Source organism: Sus scrofa, chromosome 17 (genome assembly GCF_054392235.1).
Source record: "Sus scrofa isolate SSC_HxYL_T2T_F1_AM1 chromosome 17, Sscrofa_HxYL_maternal_Yorkshire_Landrace_v2.0, whole genome shotgun sequence".
Lineage (NCBI taxonomy): Eukaryota > Metazoa > Chordata > Mammalia > Artiodactyla > Suidae > Sus > Sus scrofa.
In genome coordinates this window covers 59,764,266-59,776,963 of record NC_139399.1, presented here as the reverse complement: position 1 = coordinate 59,776,963, position 12,698 = coordinate 59,764,266, and the positions used below count along the sequence as shown (strand labels likewise).

General features: G+C 41.1%; 1 protein-coding gene across 3 annotated transcripts in view; it reads right to left on the bottom strand.

The window, feature by feature from the left end:
• PTPN1 (protein tyrosine phosphatase non-receptor type 1) overlaps positions 1-12,023 on the bottom strand; it is an 81,851-nt gene extending 69,828 nt beyond the window's left edge. For 2 of the 3 annotated variants that reach the window (XM_085002835.1, XM_021077276.2), the window contains exon 1: positions 11,790-12,020. In XM_085002835.1, coding sequence (XP_084858961.1) covers positions 11,790-11,852 — 63 coding nt within the window. In that variant the 5' untranslated portion in view covers positions 11,853-12,020. Of the gene's footprint in view, positions 1-11,789 lie in introns of all 3 variants that reach the window. The other variant, NM_001113435.1, reaches the window with a different exon arrangement.
• Between the last annotated feature and the right edge of the window lie 675 nt (positions 12,024-12,698).

The following is a 12,698-nucleotide window of genomic DNA, read 5'->3' as shown; positions in this document are numbered from 1 at the left end:
ATCCTCATGCCTAGCAGTGTCTGGCACCCAGCAGCTGCTGTTTACTTGAACAAGCAGATGAATGGACTCTGCCTGAAAGGAGCTTACAATCTAGAATAGAAGAGGAAATAAAAGATAGATGAAAGGCTTCTTGGAGAAACTGATCTTCAGCTTTTGATTTTAGTTTCAAAAATATAAAAAAGTATTAAATGGCAAATGTCATCATGTCACATGATTCAGGAGTGCTAAATAAACCAGTGAGGTGGTTTTGTCTTCCTGGGATTCAGCTTTAGGAAAGGAAAAGGTACAAAACTTAGGACAAAGATCCTGACTGTTTTATAATGGTAAAGAATCTTCCTAATCGCTTGTTATGCTCTGTCATATACAACATACCTCTACTGAATAACGGATGTGCAAGAGGGATCAAAGAAACAGCAGCTCCTACAATATAATACATACTTCTGTTGCTAAACAGGGATAGAGACCTTTCACACATACTCTTTGTAACCATACATATTTTTTAATATCATGGCCACATCACTTATTTCATCCATTGATAAAGAGGATAAGGCAGAGAAACCATCTAATCATGAATTGTGACACACGGCAAATGGTATCATTCCCAACCAGGTCACAAAGAAAATGATTAAAAACACTTCTTAGATTTCTCAGTGCAAACATATCTGAGCAAGTCATTCTTCTTATCCAGGCCCATATGGACCAGCTGTTTAATTCCTAAGTTGGTCATCAACAATAGTTCCCGGAAATAACTGAACATAGGACACTGAACACTCAGTTGCTCAAGGTGGAAAAAAATGGCAGTAGCTTCCAACTTCCTCAAAACAGGAGAAGGGGGCTAAGGATGACAATGCAGGAAGGAAAGAAGGACTAATGATTTTATCCCAGATTTAAAAGTCAAGGGCACTCCCTCAGGCACTTTCATTTCATACTGGCCACCATATCTCCAGCTAGCCTTCCCTTGCTTTGAATTTATCTAATGATAGTACAGCAACTACTTATAAGACTAAACATCTTTAAAAATCATCTTAATTCTAATGATAATAATGAAATCCAAGAAAAAACCCAGCCTGGAGTGGAGGCTACAAACTCAAGTGTGTCCAAAGTCTGGGTGGTTCATATAAGGAGGACAGTGAGACTGCTGTGGAGCTGCGTGTATGAAGAACAGACACATGTCTGTCCAGCAGGAGCGGTGCCCCTCCACTTGCTGGGCAGACCGCTGACACTGTGGGCTCAGACTGCACTGTGAGCTGCAGATTTTTCAAGTGAAGCCAGAAATCCGGATTTGTGTGTGACTTCTCCTGATTTATAAATAATGACAAAAGAGGTTTTTTGTTTTTGTTTTTTTTTTTTGGCTGCCCCCAGAGCATGCAGAAGTTCCCAGGCCAGGAACTTCCAAGTCATTGCAGTGACAACACTGGATCCTTAACCCACTGTACCACAAGAGAACTGCTAAACATTTTTTTTTTTTTTTTTGTATTTTGATTTTATTCAGTCACATATCCGGAAGTTTTGTTTACACTATATCCTTTTAATACACGGATTGGTGCAAGGTACCTCAGCTGTTTGTTTAAGTAAAGAAATTAAATTGAGGGACTTGAGAAACGCATCAACTTTTTTCCTCCTGCCTCTGGCTGGATATTTCATTTTAGTTCCCAAATCATTTATATCTAGGTTTTTGAGATATAAAAGCCAGTATTGAAATATAGCTTTGATGTGCTGTGTTTAAAATACTATGACTAAGAAAAAATAATTATCAGAATTATATAAATATTCCAGTGAGTTGGCATTATACTTTTTTTTTTTAAAGCACTGTGTGAACCAAGCAAAATATAATTGGGTGGCCAATTTTCGACATCTAGGTAAAAGGTCAGAAATATGGGAAATGTTCAAAAACTCTCTCTTCCCACGTCCTAATCAATCAAGAGGCATAGCGCAATTCCTTGTCTCTCCGTGCAGTAGTGTACCAGTGTGAGCACAGCCACAATGCCGTTGTAAAGCTGGATTCAGGACATGGGAGATCTCGGCAGAGAGGAACATCAAGGCTCTGACACCTAATTGTTCTCTTAAAACATTTCCTGCTATTAAAGACCAATTTATGGTGTGTAATAAATGGCACTGCATGTAAAACACTTTGCACAATGCCTGGGGCACATAACAGAATTCAATAAATGTTAGCTATTATAGGGTTTTACTGTGAATGAGGTTAGAACATGGATCAGACTGTGTTTCTCCCTTGAATGGGAAATTTTAGTCCAATTACAAAATCCAATAATCCTCTTTAGACATGAGAAGAATTTAACAGGAAACTGCATTCATCAATGTGGCCTTCAGTCATTTTAGAAAAGAATCGACTTATGTCCACACAGGGTGTTTTATTATTTTTAAAAACATAATGGATTTTTAAAGTTTCTATTTGAATATGAAAATTTAAAGTTCTGTCTCACTTTTAGGTAAAGCGTATCAGGAATATATAAGGCTACCAAATCTAGCATGAGTGGGACATGAAGCCCCAATTTTTCCAGAGAAGTTGCCCCACTCTCCTGGCTTCTCATGTGACCATGCAGTTGTAGGATGTTAGATTTCAGTCATGCTATTTTACAGATCCTGCACATTAACTTCCTCAAGGTCCCACAAAGTCAAAGGCAGACTCACAACCCAAACCCTATCCTCTTCTTCCATCACCTCACACAAGTCCCTGAGTGGATTCATGTCCAGGGTGGCTGGTTAAGGGTAGGTAGCAGGGCAGCTCCAGGACTGAAGCTTTGAAATAAAACTACTCTGTGTGAAACTAATCAGTAATGGAAACAGACAAAGACCCAGTCTTGAAAAGCAAAAGGCTCTATCAACTAAGGGGACAGGGTGGGGAAGGTTTTCTATACCGTCAAAATCAAAACCTCGCTTCAGTACATCTCAGGGTCAGACTCTTAAAAACTCTCTAGTATCAACAGTGTCGTTCAGCCCCCGGCCTGGAGCAAGAGTTCCAAGCCTCAACTACGATAAAATCTAATTTACTTGCTGGCAAAGTAGAGACATCATTAAGCAAAGGAATCAATGATTTTAAAAGAATGTTACTATGCTTCAAACTGTCCAACTACCAAAGCGCCAAGAAAATATTTTTTTGAAAAGTAGCCAAGGGTAGAATATAGACTGAGTCCTACATTCAAAGTTTGTCTTTCTAGAAAGTATGTTTTAATGTCAAAGAATATAAAGCAAGCTGTGAACAGGAGACTAAAATTAGCTCAAACCACAAATAACCTAACATACTTATCACTTCCTTATGATCAACCTACAAAAATCAAACGTCAAAGGCATTTACAAAACTAAAGGTTTGATGCCAATTTAATCCTTTAATTTCAGTTGTATCTTTTCTTCTTTCTTAATGGACCTGGCATGTAAACATTACCAAAGAATGACGTTTTATTAATTTGAAGGCAAGTACAAGGGAAATCATTAGAGCTAAGGTTTGCCCTGAAAATAAAATAGCATGCACTGTGCAGTTTTTAAGTGGTTAGAATGGTAACCACCTCCTCAAACTGAAGATAGGAAATTTCAGATGATGGACCACACCCATCTCCAGCTGCACTGCACACAGAGAGCTAGGGACAGACCAGACTCCTACTTCAAACCAAAGCTTCCCTCCATCTCCTCAAGCCATTTATTTCCTATTTTCAAAAGCAACAGCTCAATGAACAAAGTCTGTTGGGAAACACAAAACTCTGCTGTCATCAAGGAGTGGAACAAGTTGCAAAAGGAAGCTTAGTTGACAAATATGGGTTCATGAAAAAAAAAAAAAGTACTAGTCTGTTAAACTTCAACTGCTTTTACAGTGATTCTTTCTGCATGATGACTATGTTTTGTAAGTTTTCTGAGGAAAGTTCAAGCACAAAAAGGATGAAACAAGTGGTTAAGAAAAGATGTAGCTATAACACCTACCAACTGCTATTGTGCATACTTCAATACTATTATTCAAACTCTCAAAGGTATTCTTATCAGTAGGTAGAAAACCAAGGGCAAGTAGCAGACTGGGTACTATGATGAGAACAGATGAAATAAAACCTGCTAATGACATAAATATTCCTAGGATATAGTAAGAAAAACTGTTAGTAGGACATGAAGGAATATTTAAATACACTTAGAAATGGTACCATGATAGGTAAGTAAAGGACCTGTTAAAATGCAGCACATCATGGGGATATGGACTCTCATGAGATGTGGACCAGCTGATCCTCAGGCATGGCCAAACTGCTCGGTGTACTGGAGACTGCTCTAGAAATGCGGTTCTGTGCCTGTCAACCTGATGTGGCTTAATGCAACCTCCTGATCTTGCACCACTCTGCTTCACCCCCTCACTCCACCTCCGAGGATGACCCTGGTAAAAGGGAGGTGGTATCCAGGCAGCAGAGAACATTAACGGCAATGCTCTCACTCTAAGATGCTGTCAAAATACAGTTCGAATCATGGTAAAAATAAAGCAAAACGAAGATAAGAATAACAACAGCAAAAAACAGAGAACAAAATATCATTCCTTGCAAAAGACCACTGAATATCTTCTTAGAGGCCTCTTCTCTCTGTGCAAAAGGGAGCCACAAATTTTATGACCCAGTGAGGCATACTTCGCCTTTATCCTTGTAAGCCCTACTGGAATAGTGAAGCAATACAAAAATCTAAGAGATAAATATAACAATGACAAATGTTTAACCACCAAGGGAATTTAAAGCTAATTTACTGTATTAGGCCAAATGCAGCTTGCCTATTTGTTCTCTTGAGTGAAGCTATATTGAGAAGTGATTTCATGTGCAGACATTTTTATGTAACCCCCTGTTCTTCACAGAACTCCAACTATTGGGAATACTTACTTGATGTTCACTTTCCTGTAAGCAATTCGCAATAGTATAAATTCTCTGAGTAATTAGTACTCATTGGAATAAAAACTAGCTAAGCTGTTCCCTGGAACTTAGCATGGCAATTTTTAAATGAAATTCTTCAAAAAGGAAGAGATGCACCAATAACAGAGCCATTAGGTAAGAGAAAAAAGGGGGGGGGGAATGTTTCAGAACAGACTAAGGAAGAGTTTTCCTTCTCTAATCACTAATACATTTTAAAAACAGTTTTAAAAACCTAGTTTTGCTATGCTCATCTTATCTTTGCAAGTGGTATCGCTTGCCCACAAAAGCCACAGACACAACCGAGGCTTTTCCTTCTTCATCTGTAAAAGAAAACATGCCTTACTCAGGCATTGGAAGAAAGCTCTGCAAGTAAAAGAGAGAGGAACACAGGACATAAGTCCACTTGGGCCCAAAGGTTTGTTTCAACAAGCAGTTAACCCTCAATAAAGACTCAGAGTTTCCTGGCCCAGTACTAGATGAAGGGTAACACAAAGTAGGTATATTTTCCAGATAAAATACAGACCTCAAGAGTCCCTTTGCTAATAAGCCATGTTTATTTTGTGGCTGCATGCGGTAGAACTTCTTAAGCACCAACTCTATCTAATTACCATGGGGTATCTATAAAACTTTACAGCTTTGGTAGAATCATAAGCATTCAGAACTGCAAAATGAATCAGGTCACACATTTAAAAAAAAAAAACCTGAAAATCATTTATCAGTAGTTATTTCTGCCTGCACTGTGACTTGTTGTGTAGCACATTCCCAAGATCCGACTGATTTGGGGGGAAAGGGAGGCTCTCGACTTTTCTTTGGCTATTTTATTTCTGGGGAAAAAAATCTTCCATGGGAAATGGCCTTGTTTCTAGTTTTCAGACATTCAAAATTTACGGTCAGTAAGTTACTTGTGATTAGGTCAAGTGGCCTTGAAAAAGGAGAGAGCAGCAGCTAGAAAACTAGGAAGCCCACTTCTACAAAGTGAAGCATTATTTCAAAAATGTTGGAGCCTTAGGTACTTTCTTCTCAAACATGGCAGCTGTGTAAACCATCATATTCTTCAAAGGAAGTTTAGACCAGATGTAGGTTTCTTTCTAAAATTACAACATAAAGGGCAGCTACTCTTTATGTACCTAGTTGGGGTTGAATCTTTCGTAAATTCTCAAGAATCAGTTCCTCTATCTTTACAGGAAAAACCACCCAATTGCTACTTAGAGAAAAACTGCAAGCATAACTCATATGTCAGCGCTACTCATTTTCCCACAATGCTAAACCAAATGAACCCTACTTATTGAAAATGTTCAATACCTCTTGGGGAAAAAAAAGGCTCAATTCTTTTTAATCTTTAACTACACTCACAAAACTTCTATACATTTTTGAGCCTAACTGTACCCACTGACACCCACACACCTTACAAAACTGAGTAACCGCTGCAGTGTTTACAAGGATTACTTTAGGAACATTACATTCTCTTTGTGAGCACATTAAATATTCCTATTACATGGTGTAAACTTAGTGATCAGTTAGTCGAGGGTCATTTTAACGAAGGAAGGGACTGATGTCCAAAGAAAGGAAGGGACTTAGCGTAGTTACTGTTAGAGCTAAGGCTAGACAGAAAGCAAAAAATTAAACTACTTCCTGGCAGAAAGGGTGATCTGATGATCAAAGGCCAAAAATGTTTGCCTTTACTATTTATACTTTGAAGAAAACCACAGATTTTATAAGGGTTATTACTTTATGGAGAACCACATCTTTATCCTATAACAACAACAACAACAAAAATCCTACAAACCAATTATATGTAAAGCCCTTCTTTCAGAAGGCATGTGAGATTAAGTCAAGAGTGATGAGAACAGAGTAATCCAATAATTCTTAGAGATATATCACCGCCTAAGTTTGCTATTAAGTTCGCCTCAGGCCAAGTACAAATTTGGTGTTAAATTTAAAGTTCCTGTGAAATAAACTGGTGGTATTAACTCCTACTGGGTAAGAATCCAAACTTCTCTTCCAAGCCACAACAGCAGGTGACACCAAACAGCCTGGTCAAGCCATGGCTCAGAGTGCCTGTTTCCTCTGAGCAGGGTGTCTCTGCTGTGAGCACTGACGCAGGCTAACCTAAGTGTGTCTATACCACCAGCCCCCCAAGAATGGGCCTTGGGAACCATGGCTTGTTTTTCTGTTGTCAGGACTTGGGTAAAGTGCTGACAATCAACTCAACCCCAACATTTCTTAGGCACTTTATGCCTGGTACAGAGGACACCAAGATGAATAAGAAGATGCAACAGCTGACTTCCAGTTTGGGCTTTCTGGGAGATGGACCCAGAAACAAAGGAACAGCTCCCATGAGAGCAGGGCTTTAAAAGAGCTAACAGGAAAGTGTACAGAAGCACACAAGTAAGAGAGCCAAAATCCAGCGTGACAGGGCATGCTTTCGAGCTGGAAACCACAAGCAAGAATGTGGGAACGCCAGCTGAGATAAAGTGTTGAGACAAGGCATAGGGGAATGAAAGCTAAGGGATGAATTTGAAGAACACTGCACCTTCTAGTGTGGCTAGAACAAAAGGTACACATGGCTGGAATCTGGCTGCTAAGGAGCCTAGACCTTACAGATAAATGAAAACAAAGTAGTTAAACAGGACTACCAGGCTCAGGTCTGCTTTTAACACAATTACTCTAGAGATAATGTGAAGAATATACACGGAGGGGTAGATGTAGAGAGACTGTTGAGGGACCATATTAATATGTTTCTGGTTTCACTCATTCCTGTAGCGTGAAACTAGAAATGACTATGATATCAAAGGCAAAATTTGAGAACCTAGACCACTAGGATGGCAGAAAGGACACCGTGGTGACCAATCAATGAGATGTGGTAGAGGCAATCTAGAACCATTCCAAAGTCCCCAGCCTTCCTGGATATTTAAAACATGCACATTGAATGACTGGTACCAAACTACAGCGTCTTGGAAACAATGGCCCAGCTAGGCCTCCCATTTTCTTGAACATGGGCAGTATAAAGAAACATGCCCAGCCTATCTGTAGTCTGTATTAACTGATTACCATGAATGAAATAACATCAACACCGTAGGGAGGGATGCTAGCTTGTGCAAAAACAAAACAAAACAAACAAACAAAAAAACATGGGCTCAGGCAGGCTTACGAAAAAGTACCTGCAATTAAACCACAGCATGAGACAAAAACTGCCAAAAGGATTCTGCAAATCTAAAAGATCAGAAAACAGACAATTCAAAAAAAAAGAAAAAAGGGAAAAAAGAAAAGTTATTTTATTAGTCTATACTCTGAAAAAACCCTATGGAATGTTTTAAAATGTATTCTTATCATGAAATTCATGGAGCCCAAAGGTACATAGATAACTGGCAACCAAAAAATCATCTGCATTACCCTTACGCCCCAACTGACTTTTTGGAACCATCTGATACATTTCATTATGTATTTGTATAAATATGACAGTAATGTCAAACAAATAATGATAGAAAAAAGTCCTTCCCTCAATATTTCTACTTGTGCCCCCAGTTAATCTGAGTCCAAATATCTCTGCATCATTTCCAAGGCAGGGATCAGAAACCTAAATTTAGTTTACTTAAACCAGGGCTACACAAGAACATTTAGATCTAATGGGTCACTCAAGATGACGAGAACTTCCCAGCCTCTCCATGTCATTTCCGTTTGTCTTTCTTTTTTTCTTTTTAAGTGAAGTGAGTCACAGGGCATAGATCTTTCTCCTCGGCACAAAACACAGGTTTTCTCTGATGAGAATGGTATTTAAATAAAAATCATTGGGATATTTAAAATATCCACCTTGGACTATAACAACATAAGCCATAAGGAATTTTAGTGATTTTAGTGAACTATTGTTACAACATGGTTTTAACGTAGTCAGGCATTAGGTCGTATTTCATAATGAAGGCAGCTATAAAAACAAATGTCAATTGGAAGAGTGGCCCATTTTACAAAGCCTGCCTCTAACAGAGAATAAATCTTGCCTTCAAGTCACAAGCTATTGTTGCAATCTCCTTTATCTGAAACAATCAAATCATTCATACTGAAAAGTAGTGAACAGTGTCAGAGAATCAAAGAACTGGAGATGAGAGAAACAGTAAAACACCTGACCCAAATCTTAAACTACAAATGGAGGGTAATTTATTCTATTTTCATTCATTCAAGCCCGCCCTTCTCTCTTTCTAGCTCCAAAAACCAATACCTTTCCCTATCTGTGTTCTCTCTTCTCTTCTGGACACTTCAGGCTTGTTAAGTATTACTTCCACTTTTCAAACCAGACATACAATTGTTTAAATGATAGAAAACAATTTTTAAAACCATCTATGCATGCTATCAAAGCTGACTTTTTATAGACCTAAATGCGTATTAGTATCTATGCTATTCATAAGCATTAACAATTAAAAACAATTATGCTCACTTTATTAAACGGAGCTAACAGAGGATCTTTGCCTGAAACATTTGTTTTCTAAGCCACCACATTCCTCAGAGTTCAAGTCTACTTCATCCTTTGTTCTTTTCCCAACTGTTTCCAAGTTTTTACATCTTTTCATTCTAGTAAGAAGTTAGTATACTGAGAAATAACCACTGCTTTGTTTACAAAATGTCAAGCAAAAATTACATATTATTTTTAAAATCATCAGACTCAGCAAGCTCAAAATGATTTTATATAAGGCTGCCCTCACTGTGACATGCTATAAAATATTAATTTTTTTAACTTCCATTTTCTACCAACCATAAACACATTTCTGTGAATTCCTAAAAAATAATGGTTTTGGTAAATTGGCACACACTTTGGAAAAGTGCCACTTTAGATCTCAAGGTCGTTTGAACCCCTCATTTTTTAAAATGTCACAGTTGGCCACTTTTAATGTCCAGAAGCCACTTTTTATGTCCGGAAAGAAAAGAACTTCTGATTGTAACTCTGCAAAAGAAAAATATCTGTACTGCAGAGGTGAGAAAGCCCATGGTGTACGATTCTTTAAGATAAAAGAAACTACCTCTAGAATCTAGAGAAATCAACTGTACAGCAACCTCAACTAGCTCCTGGGGTTCCAAGGTGATAGACAAACATAAGAACAATGAGAGAAATTAAGGGAAGACCATGTTCCATGCTAGTGGCCTGCTGAACACAGTTTTAACAATGCTTGAGTGACTGGTCTCCCACACTGCCCAGTGCCTCCTGGAGGCCACCCCCAGATGTGATGCGGAATATCATAATCAACCCCAACACTTCAGACAGAGAATTGTTTCATTTAAACCACTTTAGAGTCTACTGTATTAAATGCGATGCAGTAAATTTGTCTACACATTCTCTAAGTCACTAGCGGAATTCATTCGATTAACTCAGAGAGACTAGACACGGAATACAAATTTTATATATTGATTGATCGTACTTATACAGATTAAAGTGGTTAGAAATATTAGCCTATCAGAAGCTAATATACATTACAGTGCAACTAAAGAGAATCCTGTCAAATAAGCTTGATGCAAATCCACATGAAACCAAGCCTGACAAAAAAAGGCTTTTGTTAGTCAAGCATACCAAAGAACTGCTTAAAGCTTTTTTCCTTTTTAAGTGGAGCTCAAAATAGACTTTAATACTACCAGCTGATGGATCTCACAATTTGCCTTTTGAGCCTATAAGCCCCAAACAGAATAAACTGCCTTCTCCCTTTACACAAGTAACAACATCTCTCTATTCTGTACATCGCTTATTTAAAACACCGAGTGTGGTTTTGGTTAATCCTCACAACCCCCACAATGACATTTAATAGGCAGCACGTATTTTCTTCAGAGGATTTAGCTGTTTGGGAAAGCAGACCTCTGGGTCTTTTTAATCTGAAGATGTGGCGATATGTGAGAACCCCCACCTTCCTAGCTTTTCATTTCTGAACCACCATAACCCACAAGAAGATGAGGACTGGGAAGACACGATCATCTCAACCATGATCAAAGGATAAGATGCTCATGGAGGAAAGATACTATTTTAGAGAGGGATAAAAAAGGTTAATCTTCCCTGTTGCTTGTCCGACACAGGGTAATATTTTGGCCCAGTGGAGTGGGTACTACTGGCTTCCCGGCTAGAAAGCAAGAGTCTGACACTCTCAGGGCTTAGCTCACAGAGCAGACGTCTCTTCCTCTGACAGATCTTCCCTGATCCCATTCTCTGAGGTAGCCCACTTTCCCCTAAAGTTACTCTTCACCCCGTTATGTTTTGTTTTCTTCACAGCACTTGTCGCCATCTGAAATTATTTGCTTTTGTGTCTGACCGTCCTATTCGACTCGCAGCTCCACGGGGGACAGGATCTTGTCTGTCTTGTCCAGCAAACACTACCTCCAACGCCTAGGCAGTGCCTAGCACGGAAGAGGCACGCCAATTCAGACCCATTAAATGAATGAACAGGAAGGGGGAAGGGACTGTCATCCATGGGACTCGACACACACTAGGGGAAAGGAAATGTAAAGGAGGGAGGGGAGAGCAACCCTTTCCCCCAGAGAGACAAAGGAAGACAGTTTGAGGTGGTCCAGTTTAGAAAAGGAAGTAGTGGGGGTGTTCTATCAACCCCTGGGGACAAAGACTGGACAGGCAGGGGGGCGGGGTCGGGGTGCAAGGGGGAGCAGAGGCGGGCGGCTCCCAGGACTGAGAGGTCACCCGGGCTGGAGGATATGAGGTAGGTGGGAAATCAAAGGGGACTGCGAAGCCAGGGAGAGACGCAGACCCACCCGGGGGACAAAGAGAGGGGACCGGCCTCCGCTGCCGTCGGACCGAATCCTCAAGCAGCAGGGCTGAGCGGAGGGCGGGACCCAGGCGGAGAAAGGGGTCTGGGGTCTGAAGAGAAGGTTCACGAGGCCTAAGCGAAGGGCCTGCCGCGCTCCGGGGAGCTCCCGCACCTGGTAAATGGCCGCCCAGTTCCCGGCCTTGTCGATCTGCTCGAACTCCTTTTCCATCTCCATGACCGGCCAGGGCGGCTGCTGCGCCTCCTCCTGGGCCCACTGCGCCGTCTGTTTCTCTCGGCCGCTTCGCACACTCCGCCCGGAGTCCCGCAGCAAACCTCGACTCCGGCCGCTACCGCCGCCCCGGCCGCCGCTGCTTCTTCATGTCAACCCGGCAGCCGGAAGTACGCACAGCGCTGCCGCGGGCTCCGCCCCTCAAGCGGAAGGACCAATAAGCGTTCAAAACGTCATCGAGCACTTCCGCAGGGCGGAGTCGGGGGAGGTGCTGAGGAGAGCCGCCTCAGCCCCGCGAGATATCTTGCAGCGTGCGCTTCCTCCTCCCATCCTGGGCTCCGGGCTTGGGCGTGGCACGCGCCGGTTGCTTAGGCGACCCCCGGGAGCCCCGCCCACGCGCGTGGGTTTGCAAAGCCCCCACAGATTTAGAGTTTAAGCCTCCACGTGGTCCATTGAGTCAGAGAGTGACTTTGAAGCATCATCCCTGTTTCCTGCAGCTCCAGGGCCCAGGCCTAAGTGCTCCAAGCTGCGGGGGTGGGGGCCGCTGAACGCTCCCCTTCTATCTTCCCGCCTCCAGCAAGATATGCGCGTTTTTTTCATGACAACTTAGAGCTTCCTGATTTACCAGGCTGCTGGTGCCCCCTGAATGTACTATCCTTGTCTGAAACTCAAGATTTCCATTTGGAGTCTCCTATCTTGGGCATTGCAAGAATGAATGGATTGGGGTCTTGTAATGATTTTCACTTTTTCCCAAAGTAGGAAGGAAAACCTGCTCAGACTGGACTCAGTGGAGCACAAATTCCATGGTGCATTCGTGTGTTGAATAATGGCAGATTTCTGGGTCCACCTCCA